The sequence below is a fragment of the Hippichthys cyanospilos genome, chromosome 13 (assembly GCF_059441005.1).
Source record: "Hippichthys cyanospilos isolate Australia breed blue-spotted pipefish chromosome 13, RoL_Hcya_1.0, whole genome shotgun sequence".
Lineage (NCBI taxonomy): Eukaryota > Metazoa > Chordata > Actinopteri > Syngnathiformes > Syngnathidae > Hippichthys > Hippichthys cyanospilos.
In genome coordinates, this window is record NC_142381.1 from 9654676 (window position 1) to 9673209 (window position 18534).

Sequence of the window (18534 nt, forward strand, 5' to 3'; positions counted from 1 at the left end):
TGGATGGATGGATGTTGCATAAGCAACATAACCCCCCCTTGCCCTGTCTCTATGTGTTATCAAGGCAAATAAAGTGTCAGTGGGCCAAGCAAGGCCAAAGCTGCACTCGCAGCTCTAGGCCAAGGCTCCCTGGCACAGCTCCTTTTGCTCTCCTCATTTGTCCCGGAACACGACAAGGCTGGTTCATAGCCATGTGTGGCTTCCATGCAAGTTGGCTCCACGCTTGTCAGTAATATGGGTTAAACACTATTCCTCTATATTGACACTATTGTGTAGTATCTATATGATGGCATCAGTATTTATCAGTGATTTTTTTTAAACATATGCACGAATTTCTGTCACAGAACCGTACCTTTCGGGGTGGAATTGTACGTGAGTGTGTCTGAGGCTCCCCCCCTCCACTACTACACTACGTTATATAAGTCCTCAGTTTCATTGTGTCGCACTTCATTGACTCATGACTATGTGGAAGAGTGCAATAGTTTCAACCTTGCCTCTCGCACTGAACCCTCACGCACATTGAGGACATTCATTTGGAGACAAGCTTACTTTTCTCCAAAGGGCATTGGATGAAAATACATCCAATGTATTATTATTATTATTATTATTATTATGATCATGATAATCATAGTAGTATTTGTATTAATACAAAATATTACAGGTGCTTGACTGCTTTGCCTCATACATTTTTTCCTTTGCTATTTTTTTTCTTTTCTTTTTTTTTTTTGAATTAACAGATTAGAACAGATGTTCGGCACTGCTCTTGTTTGGCATAAGTGTTCATGCAGCCACAACATCTGCCGCAGTGCTTAGGTCAGCACTGCATGCCTGGAGGATTGATCTTACGGAGGGGTAAGCGTAAGGCTCATTTCAACTCAGCTGAGGAGCGCAACTGGCATTTACCGTCTTCTTGCAGTCCAGATAGAAAACAACAAGAGACAATGTTTGTTGTTGTGATGTCTGGTTAAGTAAACTTCCAGTTAAGGGAACTTTATGCTCAGCTGTTTGGACATGCTGAGGATGCCACTTTTCTAAGACGATTGCCCTCTTAGCACAGTATCTGTGCACTACTCCCTGTGGTGTATTTGGGGTGGGTATACTGCAGGACCACAATGTTCTCAAACTCTTGTGATGGGAACTGAATGTTGCATATAATGTATTTGACTGCTTTGCTATTTGCTATTTGCTATTTCTGATCAGCATCAATAGGATCAGATGTCTGTGACTGCAGGCGTTCTCCCCTGCTTGGCACCATTTATTGTTCCTTACAGCATCCTGGGTTATTTCATTCATTTTTTTAAACACTTTGCTCCTTTTCAAACAGCTTTGCTGTGTTGTTGTCCACATGTAAAAGTTGGCCACTAAAATAAAACTGAATTCTTCATTTTTCTTGCCAGCTACAGGAAGATTTTTTTTTTTTTTTTTTGCATGCTATATCTATATATTAGGTTTTCATATTCGCCACCAACGCGTGAACTGTGATGCAAAGGGAAGATTGTGTTAATGTACAGTATTTCAGTTTATTTGATACCTTTGATTTAAGATTTAAATAAAGTTTTTGTCTTTAAGATGTTTTTTTTCATGTGCATCAACTAAGGCCCAAACTATTTTTTAAATGCAATATGGTAGTCCACTGTTTTGTTGTATGTAGTACAGGAAGTCCATTAACTTTTGATTAGACATACTTTAAACAGATAACTACAAGTTAATGAAGTAAAGTGCAATGTGATGATTGCTACTCCTGATCATTTTAGTGAGTGTGAACCTGCACTGAGCATCTGTGTATGCTGGATGAGTCATCTCAGTGCCACATGTGACTGTTTTTTTTTTTCAAATCTGTTTATTTTTAGGTAGACCATCTGTCAGAAAAAAAAAAAAAACAGGAACGTGTTGATTTTAGTTTAATGTTTGTAAAGTACTTTTACTACACAGGGATGTTTTGTGATCATATTGCTTGTTGCCACACGTATTCAATGATATTGGTAATGCAGGTGCATGTTTACTGCCATCTTGTACAGTGGGTGCAGTTTATGACTAAAACAACGTGTGCAAGGCGAATGTTAATGCGGTAGCCCTGATTCATTCCCCACTCTCGCCTCCCACGTCTCGCTTGCAGTGGCTTTCTTCGCGATTCAATCTTTCACAGCCTCGTTAGATGTCTATCTAGTTACCGCTCTAAACTGGATTATTTTACCCACGCAGATAGCTCCTGCACATACCTTGATCCACTCACAGCTAACAGAATAATTTTCTCTTCATCTTTGCATCGAGCTCCTTCTCTCACATATGCTCCCTCCTGCCTGATGGTATGAATGCAATCAGAGGCAAAAGATTGCCGTCAACACTGTATTTTATTTGTCCTTGTAAGCTGCTCTTTTTGATTTGATGTTGCTTAGTCCGGTTGTTTCACAATAGGGAGCTGTCCAATGAAGCGACCACTGGCAAAATTTGCCTCTTAATCCATCATGCCCCCTAATGCTATTTCTGGTCTGAGGCAGCCTCTTGTCTGTACAGTGTGTCCTCGTTTTAGAGGAAGCATAGTTGTCAATACTGCTTAAGAACGCATAGTGTTTTCTTTCTTTCTTATATTTTAATGACAGTGTGAACTAGTTTCAAATTGTTCTATATCTCTTAATCTATCTTTACAAAGCAAAAACAGAAATAACCATATATATGTTTTTATTTCATGTTTCGCATATTATTTTATCAATGTAATTGGATAATGTGAAGAGCAATCATTTTTGAACAATTTCTTTCTAAAATAATGTCTTTGTGAACAAATATAGGAAAAAAATGTGTAAGACCTGCAAACATAGTGGAGGAAGAAACAAAATACTCATATTATCACTGTTCTTAACTTTTAGTACGCAACTTCTGTTTTGCCAGTAATGTCAATATTCCATTTGTCCTTACATGGATTAAGGCCTCTGTAAAGACTGTCAAGTGATTATTCTCCCGTAATTCCCCTAATGCGATTAGGTGGAATCATCTTAATGATGCCGTGAAGAGTAGCTTCAAGAAGGCATCAGAAAGTGAAACTACTCATGCAAATTTAAATCTTGTTGTATTTTTTGTTTATTTATATCTACCTATGGATAGTTTTGTGGTCGTAGACTCATCATTCAATGTTGGTGTATCTAATGAATTGAGTACATTGCCTTATACACACAAATACTTTATTATACATGCAAATGCATCCAGTAGTATGTACACTCATGGGAATCTGTTATTCACGTTTCCTTACTGTAGGCAGAATAATCCAGCCTGGTCACATCACAATGGTCACATCAAAGCACCGTAGTCATTTTCTAGTGAAAAGTGGAGCAACCTCACAAAAACCATGCCAGCCTGTGCTTCCAACATCAGGCTCTCTTTGCAGGCCAGCACTCTCCTCCATTATTCAGACTCACTCCCTCCATATATATATTTTTTTTTTAAAGGAAGTGGGCCAAGCCTGAGCACATGCAGCAGGTCTGCTCCTCCGTTGGCTCTTCACATGCAAGCACCACTGGTGGGCGGACAGTCAGTTCAGCATCACTAATAAGAAAGTAAAAATAGACATTACACAACGCTTATGTGCGTGGAATGCGTGAGAAACACAGGACATAGAAATAACATAGTATGGGAAAATATACATGAAATTCAGCAGATGACTGTTGTGCAATTGAGACATTTGGTTCTCCTGTTGTTGTATAGCATTCTATTTTTCACTTTTTGATTTGTCAAGCATTACACCGGATAGAGTTTGCAAGCATTGTTAATACAGTCCCCTTCCCGGCTTTTTCATTTCCTGAAGACATGGTGAATGGGAATCAGACATCAAGGAGTATCTATGCCATGTGATACACTTTTTCTTCAGCGAGAGAGCGCTTATCTGTTGCAAAGCTTGTGAAATAGGGAGGTATGCGCCCTCCTGTGGCGGAAAATCAGAACAGAATGTCCTCAGTGCTAAATGCAGTCAATAATTCTGCTGGTCGCTACACTCTGATGTGGTGTATTCACTGCTTTCACTATTGAATTTATGCGTCATTATTGATCCACGGATAGCCGTCCCATTTTTACCAACTCACAACGGTTTGCTACACGCCCTCTGCTGAACCATTTGATTGACAAATCTAGGTTATCTATGATTGACTATGGAGCGAGATTTACTCCTAATCCCAGAAAAATGGTTTAGTTCTGGCTGCAGCTCTCTTTCCTCTGCGTGGGTGCACTAACCATCTAAAAGATGGGGGAGAATAAATTGTACGTGTAGTATTAAAAACATATGCCAGACGATATATAATTATAGTTGACGTCATATTCTTTGCCTGTTTACTTTAAAAGAAATGTCCAGAGGAGGGGCAGGAAGAAGGGAGTGGCACTGGTGGAGTCTTGCATCTGTGTTGCTATGGTGACAAGAGGGGAGCTAGTGAATCAATTATGGCTGCTATCACTGGAAACAGATCTGTCGAACGACTTTGTTGTGAGGTTCAAAGGTGAACTAATTGGATTCTAGGGCTGCCATATAATTTCAACCAAACCAATTGGACTTTTTTGTTTGTTTGTATTTTAATTGCATTTATGCTCTGCTGTTTGTATTGTATTTCTGCTTTAATGTTGAACACATTTGTTATTCCAAATACACTCACAAATGGTTTACTCATATAATTTTAAACAGGCAACAAATTAAAACAGCACTTGCACATGCTTATAACCACATTCCTCCAGGTAAGCAATCCCCTTGTCAAGTCTCAATCACACTTTTCATCAGCTGTTGTCACAAATGTTTTCACCATGGACTGATGAAGATATAAGTTCTAAACCCTGCTCTCATGACACATGCTGTAAAGAACACATCACCATTAACAATAGCCTGCTGCTTTGCTCTTCTGTTGTTTTACAGTAGAGTAACTAATGAAGTGATTTGGGGAAATTGTGCCATTGCTTTCCAAATGAGTGAACAATGTGTTTGTGTGTCTATTTCAGTTGCATGTGTATGCGTGTGTGGATGGGCATGCTCCATATTGTCATGCCCTTTGATTTTTTTTTTTTTTTTTTGCTGGACACATCCCTGCCCTACATTTCCAACCAATGTATGAGTACAGATTAAGGAAATAAATTATAACGACCGAGTTCTTCCCACATCATGAAATTGTCACTACATTTTAGCTTGTGTAGCATTTTTATATTCGTACTGTAGGTTCTATCCATCTCGTAAGGACTAAACTGTTCAATATCCACCTATAAATGGAATCCTGAATATTGTATAACGCCCCCCACACACACTCACACACATATAAGTCAGCACATTGATTCTCAATGCTCCGAAACCCATTCTTCTCTCTCCCTCGAAACATATTTGTACTCATTTTTTCAATTATGCATTTATGTTAACCTTTGTAACTACGGTATGTGATTCTGAATATATATATATATATATATATATATATATATATATATATATATATATATATATATATATATATATATATATATATATATAATACACGCACAGTATGAAGTTTCTGCACTCTGACTGGTTGCACATGGTGTACTTTAAGTGTTGCATCACATGAATCAAGTGCACATCTTTCAGGGAGGAAGTGGGGGTGGTCTCCAGAGCCTTGGCTCAGCGATGGCACTGTGGGCTGTGCCGGGCTGATTGAAAAGGTCAGGGTGTCTTCAGGGTGACGGGGGGTCAGAAAGGAGAAGAGTGTTGCTGCAGCTCAAGTGTCATAGTGAATATGCTGTAGCAGTGCAACATTAGCGATGCATGAGCAACCTCGATGCAACTGTGGGCACAAAAGTTCACATCGGAGTATGCTTTTTTTGCTGTGGTACACATGAGTGTGTGCCCTTGAAGCCTGATGTGGTTTGATTCATTCAGGGAGAGCGGAAACCATCAATGTGAGTTGAATATTCAAAAGTGGGTCAGAAACATTAGTTTATTTAATAAAATACACTCATGGGCTCATGCCTTTAATATGTGTCTATGTGCGTACAAGCATGATGTCTGTGCCGGGAATGGCGTTACTATGGAAACATGAAAGAGAAAGAAGGAATGGAGGAAAGGAGGGGGAGTGCTTTCTCGCCTTGGATCATGTTCAGATGGCACCCCCACTCCCCTGCTCATTCAGCACCCTTGTAACATGTGCAACACAAGCACACACACATAATGGTCGACCATGCTGTGATGACCAGCACCATCCCTCCGATATACAGCCCAAACTATTTAATAATAAATCATCCATCCAACCATTTTCTAGAGCCGCTCATCCTCACAGGGGCTGCGGCTTCGCTGGTGCCTGTCCCAGCTGACTTTGGGCAGTAGGTGGGGGACACCCCGAGCTGGCTGCAATCCAATTGCAGAATGACAAAACAAACACATTTAAAATCAATTACACTCCCTCATCATCTCATAGCTTTTCATCTAAATACAAACATAAATCACAGTGTTTATTAATGAAGTTTCACTTCATCGATGCATATGCATTATTGCTCATGTAAAATTACCAAAGCATCATGATTTGTATTTTTAGTTTCCACATTAGCACAGTTTTGTTTTAGGGGAAATAATCTGCTGCAGCTCTCTCTGTTTGCTAAATATAGTTTACAAGATGCGTTTGAAGTTTTTTGATGTGTTGAGTAAAAAGCCCTAATTTGCTGTCAAGAGGGATTCACTATTACAGCCGCTGACGTTGTCTGGATCCGGCCTAAATTTAAAGATTTGAAACAACTGCAGTGTGGTTTATAACTTCCTGGAAAGCAGCAGAGATATGAGAGTGAAATCAACAGCGAATAAGGTCAGAAGGTCAGCAGGTCGCTGAGCAGAACTGTGATAAGCTATGTGCTTTTAAAAGATAAATTATGGCTTTACTGTGCTGAGTAATATTAGTATGTGTGATGTAGATTCTATGAGGAAGATAATCCTGGATTTTGTGCTGGTTTTGATAATCCTGACTCGAATATTCAGCTATGTGAGTTAGCAGCATGTGATGGAAAAGGTACTTTTTTTTTTTGTAAGAATAAATACACAAAATTTTCTAATTAGTCACTTCCCATGAACAACCCATGTCAGCTATGAATTCCTCATAACGGACACTGTGAAGTATTATTAATAATGCATATTGCTGCTGAGAGATGACTGTGGAGGAGTGTATGATGATTATTAATATTTTCTCCAAATAAAATCATGTTTTACACATGGGGGAAAATAGGATGGGATTTTATGAAGCCACGGATTAATCGTAGGATTATCAAACTGTGGACGTTCATCCAAATTGATGAGAATTTTGAAGGAACACAAAACACACTCTAGCAAAGGGGGCAGTCTCTCATGGGTTCAATTAGTGCAACTAATTATTTAATAGAGATGCTCAGAGAGCAGCAAGGGGGTGCAGTGAGGAGAAAATATTTATTTCAGGACTATGTTATAGAAACGAGGACATTTTATTTAGTACTCTCCAATTTGGATGTCGGACAAAAAAACAAAAATCCTTTTTTTTTTTAAATGTATTTATGTATTTATTTATTTATTTATTTTTAATCTATGAATGTATTTACAATTATTGGCTCCTGGGATGTACCACACGAGTCTCTCAACCTTGCACATAACCACATTGGCCACCAAGCGTCGCTCTTTATCCATCAGAGGATGAGCCGCTCTTCCGTGTATTGAGGCCCCTCCCGCTTCAAGATGCTGGGGATGTCGATTCAGTCTTTGTTATAAAGAGGAAGAGGACGGAGCAAACATAGGACGATTACTAAAATAATACAATTTTTTTTTCATTCATGCTTTTTTCACACTGGGCATAAACATGCCTTACAGATGGAGCTATTTTGGGACCTATTTGGTGCTGCTTCTGTCATTTTACTGGAAAACAGCATCTGGACAGCTTTCTTATTCCATCTCGGAGGAGTTAAACCCTGGCACTCTTATCGGAAACATCGCCAAGGATTTGAATTTAAACATACAGGATCTTGAATCCCGTTTGTTTCGGATTGTTGCTAACACAAAGAAGAAGTTCATTGAGGTAAATCTAAAGACTGGAGCTCTTTATGTAAATGAAAGAATAGACAGAGAGGAGCTATGCACAGAGGAGGTGAAATGCTCCATCAGTGTGGAGGCAGTAATAAATAACCCTTTAAAACTGTATCGCATTGATATAGATATTTTAGATGTTAATGATAATGCTCCTTTGTTTACAACGAATATCCAAAATTTATTCATTGCTGAGAGCACATTACCAGGGGTTAAATTTGCACTGTCGGAAGCCAGTGATGCAGATGTAGGTAGACATGGTATCAGCACGTATAAATTAGGTCCAAATGAGCATTTTTCGATAGCAGTGCATAAAGCAGGCAGTAGTGTATCTGCTGAGCTAGTACTGAAGAAAGCTTTGGATCGAGAGAGCCACGCTCTAATCACAATGACTCTAACTGCTCTAGATGGGGGTAATCCACCAAAATCAGGCACCTCTCAAATTAAAGTACATGTTTTAGATATAAATGACAACATCCCGACATTTAGTAAATCTCTTTATAAGACAACACTTGAAGAAAATACACCAGTAGGTACAACAATTATTACATTAACTGCCACCGATGCGGATGAGGGTTTAAACAGTGAGATTGTGTATTCCTTAAGAAACAAAGATCAAGATCACGTGTTGGATGTATTTGAAATTGAAGGTCAAACAGGTGTAATTAAGGTAAAAGGTCATATTGACTATGAGGAAAAAAGAGCATATGAGATAAGGGTGGAGGCAACTGATAAAGGCAACCCCCCAATGTCTGCTCATTGCAAAGTGCTACTTGATGTTTTAGATGTCAATGATAATGCTCCTGAGGTGACAGTAACATCACTGCACAATGCCATACCAGAGGATTCCATTGTGGAAACTGCTGTCGCTCTGGTGTCGCTTTTTGATAAAGACAGTGGTGAGAACGGGCATGTTACTGTACATATACAAAATAATGTTCCGTTTAAACTAGAAGAAAATTACAAAAACTATTATTCACTGTTAGTTAATGAGCCATTAGACAGAGAGAGTACACCATACCATAACATAACCATAATTGCCAAAGATAAGGGAAGTCCTTCTCTATCCAGCACCACTGTAATATGTGTTCACATTTCTGATGTAAATGACAATGCACCTCATTTCTCAGAGCCCCTCATTAATGTTTACATCAAAGAAAATAGTCAAACAGGAGCAGTAATTCAGAGAGTGACTGCAGTTGATGATGACATTGATGAAAATAGGAAAGTTACATATTCATTTGTACAAAGTAGCACATATTCAATACCAATAACTACAATGATAAATATCAACTCAGAGACTGGAGATATTGTCAGTTTGCAGTCTTTTGACTACGAGAACGTAAAGACGTTTCAGTTTAAAGTTCAGGCCACAGACTCTGGTGTTCCACCTCTCAGCAGCAATGTCACTGTCAATGTATTTATTCTGGATGAGAACGACAATAGTCCTAGCGTTCTGGCACCGTATTCTGAACACGGCTCCGTCAACAGTGAGAACATTCCCTATTCTGCTGAAGCAGGATACTTTGTAGCAAAAATCAGAGCGGTAGATGCGGACTCTGGATACAATGCACTGCTCTCTTATCACCTGTCCGAGCCCAAAGGCAACAACCTCTTCCGGATCGGAACCAGCACCGGAGAGATTCGAACCAAGAGACGAATGAGTGACAATGACCTTAAAAGTCACCCTTTGGTGGTGTTGGTGTGTGATAATGGAGAAGCCTCCCTTTCAGCTACTGTGTCGATTGATGTTATGGTGCTTGAAAACACAGCTGAACACACCCAGATTAGACATGCACCCAAAAACGAGGAGACCTTCTCTTCTTTGCACTTGTATCTGCTCATCGCCATTGTGGGCGTATCGCTCATCTTCCTCCTCAGCCTCTTCACTTTAGTCGCTTTTAAATGCCACAGACAGACGGAAAGACATTTTGACAGGTACGGCGCCCCAATGATAACCACCCACCCTGACGGGAGCTGGTCTTACTCCAAAGCTACTCAGCAGTATGATGTGTGCTTCAGCTCGGACACACTAAAGAGTGATGTGGTAGTTTTCCCCACACCTTTTCCACCTGTAGAAGCAGAACTGATCAGCATTAACGGAGGAGATACTTTTACTCGGACTCAGACTTTACCCACTTCTGAAAAGGTAAGAAAATTATAAAGTCTATTGTATATTTGTGATGCAAATGGAGCGCATATGTGGGAGAGGAAAAAAGAAAATATCAACACTTTCTGCACTTTTACTGGTAAAAGAGGAAACTGCAGCACCTTTGCTTCATTTATTGTAATACTTCATTTGTCTTAAAATTAGAGCTGTGCAATATCTTGCTTACTGTCATTGAACTAAGATGACAACATAGCACATTTTACATATTTAAAATTATGACCAATCATTACGTTTTAAATGTAAATAACACCTATTCATAAATGACCCATGTAAATATTGCGAGTGGAGACTGTCCTCCCAAAACCTAAACCCTAAAACCCACCATTGCAAAGGTCCTAACTCCTAACCCTAACCTCAAGCAGTCGTAACCATGTGTTTTAACTCATTTTTAGTCATGGTTTCCTTTCTGTTGCTCATTCACGCCAGTTTCCAGCCATATATCGCAAACAATTTCATGGCAAAAATATATGCTCGTCCTTGTATTATCATTGAGGGCTACTTTAACAGAATATGCTGTTCACTGAAAAACATAGTCAGTCTGTTTACAGAAAGTATTGCAACTACAGTAAATGTATCAATTTATAAAGAAGTTAGAACAAAATTTATTTGTTAAGACGTCAACTTTCTTTTTTTTCTAATTACTTGGTAATTTTTCAAAACTTTGGTCTGGTCATTGTTTAGGGCTTGTTGGTCGTATTTCTTAAGTGATCATTTGAATTGGAGGACTTGCAAAGATCTTGTCATTGTTATAATACATTGTCCATTTCACAAAGACATTAGATTAAGTTTCGTTTTAAATTTTAAGATTTAATCTGATGTTGGCCAGTTGACACAGTCTTAAATGTTCATTGCCATCCCATAGGTAAACATAATCGAGGGATTATTCAAAGTAAGTAATTGCAATGAACTAGCTCAATATACTTTTAACCACCATAGTTTTGAAGCACAAGTGTATTTCTTTCATGAGATAAATTATATATTTTTTAAGGTAAATATTAAATAGTGTAATCATATGGATGTTACAACAGTCAACAGCCATTTGGCATATATCACGTTTTACGTTGATATTGTGCAGCCCTACTGAAAGTTATTATTTATTAATTACATATGTATATTTTACAACTATCTACACAAATAGCATACACACAAAAAGGCTGGCAGAACAGACAACTGCTCTTCTTTTATGGCAGAAGGTATAATAAGCCATTCATTCATCAGAATAGTTCATGACTTCCTTTGAGTACTGCATCAGCTTGTTTTCATTTAAACTAAACTTTTATTTTTTACGAAATTGAAACGAGACAATTATTTCAGCATATAAACATGTTTGGTCTACACTGAGTGCTTTACAATATGTTGAACATATAACCTGTTTCCTTTTTGTAGAGCCCAACGGCCCCTCACGCCCCTGTCCATGGTGCTGAACCTTACGCATCGTCGTTGCATTGATAAAACTGAAATTAATCTTTTTTTTATTTATTTATTTTTTTACAATGGCCTAGAACAGTATACAATTTCAAAATGGTTTGCGTTTGTAATGGGAATCGTTTGGTAGAGATAATTATTGACATGCAATCCCTGTGTGGCCAAAGAAGAAAAAAAAGGTTGACTCATGAGAATCCTTGCAGAGTTTACAGTTAATAAAAATGGCCACAGGAGGGCAGTCGAGACCATTAGTTGTGTAACAGCCGCGGACTCCTCCCAATCGACGGGGAATCAAGTGTTTGTTCTGGCTTTGTCACAAAACGTCGAGGTGGGACAGTGGACGGTGCGTCCCTGATCGTATGTTAAATATCAAATTTTATTTTACTTCAATGAAGAATCATCGTGGGAACGTGCACTAAACTGTCGTTTGTGGGCGTTTCACATCGGATACAAATATGTTGATGAGGAGGACACGCAGCTCACTAAGGATTTACTTGGCCTTTGTTCTGTTGGATTGTTGTGGCACGGCAGCATATGGACAGCTTTCTTACACTGTTTTGGAGGAGGTAAAGGTGGGCACCTTTGTTGGAAATGTTGCCAAGGATTTAAATTTAAACGTGAACGAATTGGAGGAGCGCATGTTTCAGATTGTGAGTGGATCAAAAAGGAAATATTTCGACGTGAATTTGAAAACTGGCTATCTTTATGTGAGCGAGAGAATAGACAGAGAGGAACTCTGCGCTCAGGCTGCAGCATGCACCGTCAATGTAGAGGCGGTTATTAACAAGCCTTTAAAGCTGTATAGACTGGAAATAAATATAGCCGACATAAATGATAACGCCCCTTATTTCATTGAGAGGCTGCAGACACTTAATATCGCTGAGAATACTTTGCCTGGAGGAACCTTTGGTTTTATTGGGGCATCAGATCTCGATGTTGGAAGGAATAGTGTCACTGGGTATAAGATTAGTCCTAATGATTATTTTTCTCTTGATTCGCACAAGGGGGAGGGCGTAGCTTCCAAACTACTCCTCCAGAAGCCTTTAGATCGAGAGAAACAGCATTCTATTACGCTTACAGTGACTGCTGTGGATGGCGGAAATCCACCCAAATCTGGCACATGTCAAATTCTGATCAACGTTTTAGACATAAATGATAATGCTCCTGTGTTTAGCAGGACTTTATATAAAACACGGATTTCAGAGAATTCACCACTAAATAAAACCATCATCACACTGAATGCAGTCGATGCAGATGGAGGTTTGAATGGTGAAATTGAATATTCACTGAGGAGTAAAGGGCAAGATCATGTATTAGATATATTTGAAATTCATCCTAAAACAGGTATAATTTTTGTCAAAGGAAATATCGATTATGAAGAAAATCCAGCCTTTGAGATTCATGTAGAGGCCACTGACAAAGGTCATCCTCCAATGTCGACTGACTGTAAAGTTCTGGTTGAAGTGGAGGACATAAATGACAATGCTCCCGAGATTAGTGTGAGGTCATTGCTAAACACAGTCAAGGAGGATGCTGAGATTGGCACTGCTATTGCTCTTGTGTCAGTACTGGATCAGGATGGAGGAAAGAACGGTCTCGTTAAAGTTAACATTGCAAATTGGACTCCATTTAAATTGGAAACAAATTATAAAAACTATTATTCCTTAACAGTAAATGGGCCTCTTGACAGAGAAAATCAAACAAACTATAACATAACTGTCTTAGCAACTGATGAAGGTGCTCCACCTATGACAAGCATGCATGTAGTGAATGTACAAATTTCAGACATAAATGACAATGCTCCTCACTTCTCAGAATCACTCGTAAATGTTTATGTCAAAGAAAATAGTCCACCAGGTGCAGTAATTTATAAAGTAACCGCAGTTGATGATGACCTCGATCAAAACGGGCAAGTGAGGTACTCGTTTGTGCAAACTAACACTGACTTACTGCCGATAACCACAATGATAAATATTAACTCAGAAAGTGGCGATATCGTCAGTTTACAGTCTTTTGACTATGAGAAGGTAAAGACGTTTCAGTTTAAAGTTCAGGCCACAGACTCTGGTGTTCCACCACTCAGCAGCAATGTCACTATCAATGTATTTATTCTGGATGAGAACGACAATAGCCCTAGCGTTCTGGCACCCTATTCTGAACACGGCTCCGTTAACAGTGAGAGCATTCCCTATTCTGCTGAAGCGGGATACTTTGTTGCAAAAATCAGGGCAGTCGATGCAGACTCTGGATACAATGCACTGCTCTCCTACCATCTTTCTGAGCCCAAAGGGAACAACCTCTTCCGAATCGGGACCAGCACTGGAGAGATTCGGACTAAGAGGCGAATGAGTGACAATGACCTGAAAAGTCACCCCTTGGTGGTGCTGGTGTGTGATAATGGAGAAACCTCCCTCTCAGCTACTGTGTCTATTGATGTGATGGTGCTTGAGAGCACAGCTGATATCCACACTCAGTTCAGACATGTGCCCAAAAACGAGGAGAGCTTCTCTTCCTTGCACTTGTATTTGCTCATCGCCATTGTGGGCGTATCGCTCATCTTTCTGCTCAGCCTCATCACTTTAATCGCCTTCAAATGTCACAGACAGACAGACGGACATTTCGATAGATACAGTGCTCCAATGATCACCACCCATCCTGACGGGAGCTGGTCTTACTCCAAAGCTACTCAGCAGTACGACGTGTGTTTCAGCTCAGACACACTCAAAAGTGACATGGTGGTTTTTCCCACCCCTTTTCCACCTGTTGAAGCGGAACTGATTAGTATTAATGGAGGAGACACCTTTACCAGGACTCAGACTTTACCGAACACTGAGAAGGTAAGAACATATAATGCATTATCTGAAAGCACACTCTTATAATATGCGTCTGCTGGATAGTGAGCTGAAAGCTGTGGACACTTTTTCCGCTGACCTCCTCACGGTCAACTCAATGGTGTAATCATATCTGTCCTTGGTACTGAACTAATTATGTTTTGTGATAATATAGATTGTGTTATTAGTGCAAATATTGAATTGGTCTGTTATAACGTTGCAATATTTGCAACCATTATATACGAACGGTTCTGATATGTCAGTTTTTATACCGAATCTAATTGCAGTTTCATTTTTTGGCCACACGATGGCCCTTATAGACCATGGAATAGGTTAGTTGGGTCTGAGTGCAGCGATAGTCAGACTCCTCCCACAGAGAAAAAAAGACTGATTTTGTCTCGCTCTTCTTTGTAACAAAGAGACGCGATGGGAGAAGAAAAACACATGTATATTTTGCTCAACAAATAAAAATTAGGATTCATTTAAACGAGCCAAGGATTTTTTTTAAATACATTTTTTTCTTTTTTTGCTTGACGTCGTTTGGATTATATGGTTCCCTTCATCGGATGCTTCTGATGATGTATTTCTCTTGCAAAACTACGCGTTACTGGATGTATGTTTTGGTCCTGCTCTTGAAATGTTTTTATAAAGCGGCGAATGGACAACTTTCTTATTCCGTCTCGGAGGAGGTAAACCCAGGGACTTCGGTGGGAAATATCGCTAAGGATCTCAACCTCGAACTGAAGACTTTAGAATCTCGCATGTTTCAGGTTGTCAGCAATGCTCGGACAAAATATTTTGACGCCAATCTAAAGACTGGTGTTCTATTTGTCCGTGAAAGAATAGACAGGGAGGAGCTGTGCGCAAAGGCGCAAAAATGTACAATTAATGTAGAGGCCGTGATTAATAATCCGTTAAATCTTTATCGTTTGGAGGTAAATATATTGGATATAAACGACAATCCCCCCTTATTTTCTGAGGATGTGCAGTTACTTGATATTGCAGAAAGTACACTACCGGGGTTTAAAATTGGTTTAATTGAGGCAACGGATTTGGATATCGGAAAGAACAACATTAATACATACAAGCTCAGTGCCAACGAATATTTTTCTTTAGACATACACAAAGGAGGAGAGAGCGTGTCTGCAGAATTAGTGCTGCAGAAAGCATTAGACCGCGAGCGCGACTCTGTCATACAGCTCACACTGACCGCAGTAGACGGAGGAACACCACCCAGGTCAGGAACGTCGCAAATTAGGATTAATGTTTTGGATATTAACGACAATCCACCCGTTTTTAATAAATCTTTATATAAGGTTAAAATCGCAGAAAACGCCCCTATAGGCTCAACTGTGGTTATAATTAATGCAACTGACATGGATGATAGTTTAAACAGTGAAATACAATACGCTTTAAGAAAAAAAGGACAGGATCAGATTTTAGAATTGTTTGAAATTGATCCGAAAACTGGTGCTATTTTAGTCAAAGGAAATATTGACTATGAAGAAAACCCAGCTTTTGAGATTCATGCACAGGCCACTGACAAAGGCCATCCACCAATGTCGACTCATTGTAAAGTGCTTGTTGAGGTAGAGGACCAAAACGATAATGCTCCTGAAATTAGTGTGACAACACTCCTAAACACAGTTAAGGAGGATGCTGAGGTCGGCATTGCTATTGCATTAGTGTCTGTAATGGACAAGGATGGAGGAAGGAATGGTCTTGTCAAAATTGAAATCGCTAACGAGACTCCATTTAAATTAGACACAAACTATAAAAACTATTACTCGTTAACAGTAAATGGGCCTCTTGACAGAGAGACTGAGGCCCAATACAACATATCTATAGTTGCACATGATGAAGGGACTCCACCTAGGTCCAGCACCAGTGTACTTTATGTTCACATTTCTGATGTGAATGATAATGCACCTCACTTCTCAGAACCCATCATCAATATTTACATCAAAGAAAATAGTCTACCAGGAGCAGTGATACATAGCGTAACTGCACTTGATGACGACATTAATGAAAACGGGCAAATGAGGTACTCTTTTAAGCAAACTAACATCGACCCCATACCACTAAATACAATGATAAATGTAAATTCGGAGAGTGGTGATATAATCAGCCTGCAGTCTTTTGACTATGAGAAGTTAAAGACGTTTCAGTTTAAAGTTCAAGCAACAGACTCCGGTGTTCCTCCTCTGAGCAGTAATGTCAGTGTAAATGTTTTTATCCTGGATGAGAATGACAACAGTCCCAGTGTTCTGGCACCCTATTCCGAACACGGCTCTGTCAACACTGAGAGCATCCCGTACACTGCTGAAGCAGGATACTTTGTAGCAAAAATCAGAGCAGTTGATGCAGATTCTGGATACAATGCACTGCTCTCCTACCATCTTTCTGAGCCCAAAGGGAACAACCTCTTCCGAATCGGCACCAGCACTGGCGAGATTCGGACTAAGAGGCGAATGAGTGACAATGACCTGAAAAGTCACCCCTTGGTGGTGCTGGTGTGTGACAATGGAGAAACTTCCCTCTCAGCTACTGTGTCGATAGATGTTATGGTGCTTGAAAGCACAGCTGACATCCACACTCAGTTCAGACACGTGCCCACAAACGAGGAGAGCTTCTCATCCTTGAACTTGTATCTGCTCATTGCCATTGTGGGTGTGTCACTTATCTTCCTGCTCAGCCTCATCACTTTAATAGCCTTCAAATGTCATAGGCAGACGGACCGACATTTTGAAAGGTACGGCGCCCCAATGATCACCACCCACCCAGACGGGAGCTGGTCTTACTCCAAAGCTACTCAGCAATACGACGTGTGCTTCAGCTCAGACACACTGAAAAGTGACATGGTGGTTTTTCCCACGCCCTTTCCACCTGTTGAAGCAGAACTGATCAGTATAAATGGGGGAGACACCTTTACCAGGACTCAGACTTTACCGAATACTGAGAAGGTAGGGTCATTTCCTCTCCTTGTTACAAACATGAGTATCTTGGGTTGCTTGCATTTATTTACATGTGGCTAATACCTTTACTATCATGACGCACTTTGGTCTTTTCCAAAGCAAGTTAGAAGTCGTTGATGGCATCCCAAACTGTTATAAATCACTAATTTTGGTCAATCATTATCATACAAATTTCCATCAAGCTAGGCGAATGATTAAAGTGGTTTGATTACACTGCTTTGTACATTTATTATGTTTTGTAAGAAATGGTAAATGCGATGTTGCATATATTTGAATTTGGAGACAGTTGGAAGCAATATCCTTACGTTAAAGTTTTAGTACACCTTTAAATATATATATTTTTTTGCATCTCACCTAGAATATTCTTCTTATATTCCACAATTAATATTCACATCCATGTCACGATATAGTCACTAGATTTTTTTTTTTTTTTTTTTTAGCTCCCATCAATATAAGAGGGCTTAATTATATCCATCAGTACTGTATGATAATATCGAAGCCCTTGGTTAAACACACTAGTTAATATTACAATACACTAAACAAATGTATTTGGAAATGGCTTCGAGCAGTCAGTCTTGGTGTGTGAGATGTGCTGTCCATGGTTCTGAACACATTTCTCTTGCATCTGTATGAATGTTTTATCAGAATTAAATATGGATGTTACTTGTATATCAACACGTATTAATTTTTGAGTTACTGCTGTGTGTTTTTATCGTTTTAACACGTTTTATACTATCCAATCATAATTTACATAATGAATGAAAATGTTCTTTGTTGGTGAGGGTCCAGAAGAAAGGTTACGTGTTTGTTGGTTCTGATTGCTTCACTTAAAGATCTTTCTTGACTACATATCATTAGAATCTATGAAAGGCTACAACTGACATGTCTGTAAATAACTTACTGTGTTACGTATATATATATATATATATATATATATATATATATATATATATATATATATATATATATATACAGTATATATATATATATATATATATATATATATATATATATATATATATATATATATATATATATATATATATATATACAGTATATATATATATATATATATATATATATATATATATATATATATATACAGTATAT

At 39.0% G+C, this 18534-nt stretch overlaps 1 protein-coding gene across 19 annotated transcripts in view; it reads left to right on the top strand.

Moving 5' to 3' along the window:
- Window positions 1-18534, top strand: part of LOC148413760 (protocadherin alpha-3-like) — a 158205-nt gene that overhangs the window by 74694 nt on the left and 64977 nt on the right. Inside the window, exon 1 of one of the 19 annotated variants that reach the window (XM_088430734.1) lies at window positions 7726-10172. The exons of 16 other annotated variants lie outside the window; for them this stretch is intronic. In XM_088430734.1, the coding sequence (XP_088286860.1) occupies window positions 7800-10172 (2373 nt within the window). In that variant the 5' untranslated portion in view covers window positions 7726-7799. Of the gene's footprint in view, window positions 1-7725; window positions 10173-11395; window positions 14456-14547; window positions 17413-18534 lie in introns of those variants that run through there. 2 more of the 19 variants (XM_088430728.1, XM_088430727.1) reach the window with 2 other exon arrangements.